A 6,000-nucleotide genomic window follows, 5' to 3' on the forward strand; every position below is an offset into this window, starting at 1 on the left:
AAACTTGAAACAATGAAAATTCTTAAAAAGGGAATGGATTTTCTTGGTTTCCTAGAAGAAAAAAAGGGAAGCATTTTGAAAAGTCAAATTCTAGGAATAATCCAGTGGTGATTAAGTGCCCTAGTGCTGGAGTTTTCAGGGTGCACATATTGGCTTTTTTAGCATTCAGTCATATACTCCAGACAGAGACTGCAGACTGTATTCCATGTATGGAAATGAAGGGGTTTTTGAAAGCAAAGGGAAAAGCCTTTAGTTGCAGTCCATAATTGTACTCTCAAAAAAAGTGATTCATTTTTTTTCTGAACTTGCTGTCATAATGAACTAGATGGATTTTACTACTGTTTAAAGCTTACTATGAATTTTGGCCATATTGAAGGCATAGTTTGCAATATCTCAACTCTTTCTGGTTTTGTCCCAGAAGAAAATGGGTAGGTAAAACTTTTTCCAAAGCTGGGAATTGTGTGGGTTTTACTGATAAGATCAAATAAAGGCAATTTTTTTGTATCTTAAATCTTTTATTAAGCTCTATTTTTGCTTTATATGTCAGGTGAACTTGCCAGAGCTCATTCCTATGGATGCCACTGTTCTGACACTCTCTGCCATAGATAGGGATTCTGAACATAATGGAATGATTTCCTACAAAATCCTCTCATCCTGTGAGGGATTTTCCATTGATCACAAGAATGGTGAGTCTGCATGGTTTATTATTTCAGCTTTTTAAGTATAAATCAAAGAGTCCTATTCCTTTCTCACCTGTTGCCAGTGATTACTTGACTTCTGGAAATTTGTGGTGGCCAAAGTCCACTGTGTTTTTGCTAAATCTGCCATTATCAGTGAGGAACCATCACATCAAAGACTGGAGTTCTCAGTTTTTCCACTGGAGTTCTCAGTTTTTCCCTAGACCATGCATGTTTTTTCTGGTCTAAGTGCAGTATGTGTATTTGATACTGCATCACTGGGGGGAGGCCTTGCCTTCACAGCATCGCTATGATTTCTTAGCTTCATTGAATAGCTTGGACATCATCTTTAATGGTCATCTAGTTCAACCCCCCTGCAATGAGCAGAGACATCTTCAGATAGGTCAGGTTGCTCAGTGTCCTGTCCAACCTGACCTGGAATATTTCTGGGGATGAGGCATCTACCACCTTTCTAGGCAATGTGTTCCAGTGTTTCATCACCCTCATAGAAAATAATTGTTCCTCATATCTGATGTGAATTTACCCTCTTTTCGTTGAAAACCATTATCTCTTGTCCTATCATAAAAGGCCTTAATAAAATGTCTGTTCCCATCCTTATAAACCCCATTTAGGGCCAATATAAGGTCTCCCTGGAGCCTTTTCTGGGCTGAGCTATCTCAACCTTTTCTCAGGAGAGGAGCTCCAGTCCTCTGATCATTTTTATGGCTCTCCTCTGGACTTGCTCCAACAGGTCCATGTGTTTTCTTTGCTGAGAACTCCAGAGCTGGATGCAGCACTCCAGTTGGACTCTAATAAGAGCAAAGGGATTGAATCATGTCCTCCTTCCTGCTGCCCACGCTGCTTTTGGTGCAGCCCAGGATACAATTGGCTTTCTGGGCTGTAAGTGCACATTGATGGGTCATGTCCAGTTTTCCATCTACTGGTACCTTCAAGTCCTTGTCCACATGGCCACTCTCAATCCTTTCCTCCCCCACGCCGTGTCAATATCAAAACTTGCCCTGATTCATGTGCAGGACCTTGCATTCATCTTTGTTAAACTTCATGAGGTTCATGGACCCTCTTCCACAGCTTGTCCAGGTCCGCCGGGATGGCATCCCATCCCTCAGGCATGTCAGCTGCAGCACTCAGCTTGGTGTCATCTGCAAACTTGCTGAGGGTGCACTCTATCCCACTGTCTGTGTCACTGGTATTCAACAGTGCTGGTCCCAAACCCCTGGGGGATGCCACTTGTCACTGGTGTTCATCCAGACATTGACCCACTACTCTCCAGATGCAAGAGAGTAATTTTGTTGTGTACAGCCATTACAGCTGGGTCATTTTAAAATATGACTGTTTAGAATCAGCTTTTGGAATCACATTTATTTGCCTGTGAAGTGTGGGCTTTTGTTAATTCTGTTTTGTTTTCAGGTTCACTGTTTTTCATGGAACCAGTTATGCAGCTGAAAAATATTTCCATTATTCATCTCCTGATAGAGGCCACAGATGCTGGCAATCCCCCTCTGAGTGCAGTTGCCTCCATAGAGGTGCACATCGAAGATGTCAATAACTGTGCCCCTCGCTTCACAAAGGCTCTGTACAATCTCAGTGTGAGTGAGGATGCCTCAGTTGGAGAAAGCGTCCTCCTGTTCTCAGCCGTTGACTGCAACTGGATGCATGACAACACGTTTGTTGAATACTCCATTGTTGGTGGCAATGCAGAGAATTTATTCTCCGTAGAAACAAGTGTCATGGGGTCAGAAACATCCTACAAACTTGTCAGCAGTCTTGTTTTGAGCAGTGCTCTTGACAGGGAAACAGCTGCTTCTCACCAGTTGGTTCTCCTTGCCTCTGATCGTGAAACACCCTCCTTGAATTCAACTGCTACAGTGCTAATAACTGTGCTGGATGTTAATGATAACCCTCCAGTATTTAGCAGCCCAGAGTATCATGTTCATGTCAAAGAAAGCATCCCCATAGGCAGTCATATCACCGAAGTTTCAGCAAAAGACTGTGATGCAGGCACTAATTCAGAAATCACTTATGCTATCATCTCTGGAAATGACAGAGGGTATTTTGGCTTGGATGGTAGAACAGGATCTGTAAATTTGACAAAAACGCTGGATTATGAGGATACCATGAAATTCACTTTGGTTATCCAGGCCACAGATGGAGGAACTGATGTAAAAAATATGGCTTTTGCTGTTATTCTTGTTAGTGTCCTAGATGACAATGAGTATGCCCCGCTTTTTTTGTTTCCCAGTCTGAGCTGCACTGTCAGTGAAAATCTGCCTACCTTTTCTTTTGTGTGTGCTGTTTGTGCATTGGATTTTGATAAAGGCTCCTATGGGCACCTTACCTACTCCATTCAGTCTTCATGTTTGACTCATCATGAAGCTGCTAGAGACCATGACATGTTCTTCATTGATCCTTTAACAGGAGATATTCATACAAAGCAAAGTGTTTGACTATGAAAGTCAAAATAGGTACTGTCTCATAATCCAAGCAAAAGACAAAGGTGATTCACTGGCTACCACTACCGTTCAGGTAGATATTGAGGGGAGAGATGAATTTGATCCAGTGTTTACACAAGAACATTATTTCTTTAATCTTCCTGAGAAGAATGAAGCAGGCCAGTTGATTGGTAGAGTGACAGCATCAGACAGTGATGGTGGACTGGACGGAGTTGTTCATTACTCCCTTCTAAAACCTTCTCCATTCTTTTCTGTGAATCAATCCAGTGGCAATATTTATTTGACTCAGACTGTTCACAGAAGGAAAAATGGCATCAAAAGGAATGATGATACTCTGAAATTGTTGGTAAGAGCTCATAGCCCTAAAATTATGTCAAGGTTCACAGTATGCACTGTTTTTGTGAATGTTTCCAATTCTCCTGAGAGTGATCCCACAGTGTCAGCACACAGCCTGACAGTGAGTGTTTCCATCTCACTGATGGTATTTCTGCTGCTTGCCATCAGTCTTATCACACTTACTCTGAGACTTAAGCAGAAATATCTGATGAATGCTTGTGTGAAAAGAAATCCAGTATCCTCCTCAGCTGCTGATGTGAATTCAATAAGAGAAGACGAGGACTGCCAGAAAATCCAAAGTACGGAGAGCAGTATGCTTCCCATGGGTGCTATAGCAAAATGGCTGAGCCTAGCAGGGCTTGGAGAGAGGAAGGATGATGATGTCTCCTGCAGGCATTCAGACTCCAGTGGCCATGGTTCTGCTGAAGGAGAGACTGCAGAGGACGAGGAAATCAAACGGATCTATGAGTGTCCTTGCAGAAAAAGCATTGGCTCAGCACTGAGTGAGCACAGCTTGCAGATGCCAGATTCAGGGATCCCAAGACAGTCTGATCAGTTCTCCTATCATTCTGGAGAAACAGCTACCATGCAAAGCATGGAGAATGTGCAGACCATTAAAGGAGAAAGCAGAGAAGAAGCCTGTGACACAGCCTATGCACACAAAATCTTGTCTCAAACACTTACAGAAATTGGAATAAAAGAGGAAGGCATGATGACAGACCTCACAAGAGACTATGTCCTGATGCCAGATGGGAAAGACTCTGGGTATGATTTGCTTGCAGTTGTTGGCACCTCAGATGAGGATCTCAGAGGTGGTTATAACTGGGATTATGTGCTCAGCTGTGAACCCAGATTTCAACCTTTTGCCTCAGTGTTTAATGATATTGCAGAACTGAAAGATGAAAATGTTCACATTCACAGCTTCTCTCAGGAGAAGAAATCTCTTGTTTTCCCTCCTCCCTTGATAACATCAGTAGCACAGCCTGGCATAAGGACAGTGCCACCAAGAATGCCAAACATAACATCAGGGCAAGCTTTTAATAAATGTCCTTATGCTCCCATTATCCATTATCATGGATACCCTCCACCAACCATGACCCCCAGATTTTCTCCTACTCTCGCTTTGCTTACCATGCAGACACCTTCTGCTTCTCCAGTAGTGTCTGATGGGAAAATGATAGGAACATGTCTTATTGATCCAAGCTACGAACTTGCAACAGAAGAAGAAATTCAGGTCTAGGTTATTAACTGACAGTATTTTATGGTAAAAAATATGGCTTAAAATGTATTTTTTTACTTTTTAACAGCAAAATATGCCTGTCAGAGCTGCATCACCAGTATTCTTTCTTTTCATGAGCCTAAAAAGTTAAAATATAAAGTAGTCAGAAATTTGGTAACTATACTTCTTGTTCTTCCCAGAATACACTGTGAGACCATGAGGCTTCTCTTCCACTTCACAACTGTGGTTTCTATGTAAAACACACAACCAAGTGCCTGATAACCAATTTGACCAATTTGACCATTTTTCTTATAAAATACATTAATAACAAACAAATGGAAGTAATTATTTATTGTGGAAAGCATTTGTTAGCATACTGGTGGGTTCTGACTGATTCTGTGGTGGTGTTAGAGGAGAATACTGGAGGGATGTGTAAGTACAGCAGGTGTGGGCGTGAACAAAGGATAACACTTGGGTTCCTACTGAGCTCTTTCTGTAGTGTTTACCCAGGTTTCCCACATCTCAGCCTCTGGGTCCCAACGATCTGTTTGGCCTGGTGTGGCACTGGCTCCTTAGTGGACTTTCTTAGCTATCATTGTGCTGTGGAACCCAGGTTCTGTGCACCTTTTGTTTATCTCCTGGTTTAAAGCCAGCAAGTCACCATAATCTGAATAATGGATGACCTTTAGAAAACAGAATAATCAGCCATCTTCTCTATTACTAGATCTCAAGTAGATACCTATTGTCTTTTTGTTGCATTACAGAAGGTGCCCTGGGGCTCAGGCAGCTGTAAGAACAGTGTTACAGTCCTGAAGGTTGGGTATGCCTCCACCCTGGTCTTTGGTTCTGTGCTGGACCAAAGATCTCTGCAAGACCAGATAATCTGGCCCTGTTTGTTGTATGTATGTATATCCAGACACATGCACATGCTGTATATGCTTGTATATTGATCAATAAAATACACAGACAATACATCTAGAATAACTCTGGTTTTTCTTCAATGTATGTTCCAAAGTCCTTTGCATCACACATAGAAATGTGTAATTGGTACCTATAGGAGTCTGCTACTACAAGCTGGATGTATACAGAGTTATATATTGTACAGGTCATAACAGGTGGAGGGAAAGCATGCAGTGTGGTTAGGCTGAGTGATTTTGTGGGATCAGTAGCATGTGTGCAGTGGCTGCTTTTCCTCAAGCATGCATGTCAACAATTGCAGCCTGTGGGCTCATAACCAGTTTTTGAATAAGATCCTATTTCTGAGGCTACACTGACACTCTACATCTTGCACATGCAA

The 6,000-nt window shown here is 42.1% G+C and overlaps 1 protein-coding gene across 1 annotated transcript in view; it reads left to right on the forward strand.

The window, feature by feature from the left end:
- DCHS2 (dachsous cadherin-related 2) overlaps positions 1–5,582 on the forward strand; it is a 103,874-nt gene extending 98,292 nt beyond the window's left edge. Inside the window, 3 exon segments of the mRNA XM_030948275.1 lie at positions 548–686; positions 2,106–3,133; positions 3,135–5,582. Of these exon segments, the coding sequence (XP_030804135.1) occupies positions 548–686; positions 2,106–3,133; positions 3,135–4,724 (2,757 nt within the window). The 3' untranslated portion in view covers positions 4,725–5,582.
- Positions 5,583–6,000: the final 418 nt, after the last annotated feature.

The sequence above is a fragment of the Camarhynchus parvulus genome, chromosome 4 (assembly GCF_901933205.1).
Source record: "Camarhynchus parvulus chromosome 4, STF_HiC, whole genome shotgun sequence".
NCBI classification, from domain to species: Eukaryota; Metazoa; Chordata; class Aves; order Passeriformes; family Thraupidae; genus Camarhynchus; species Camarhynchus parvulus.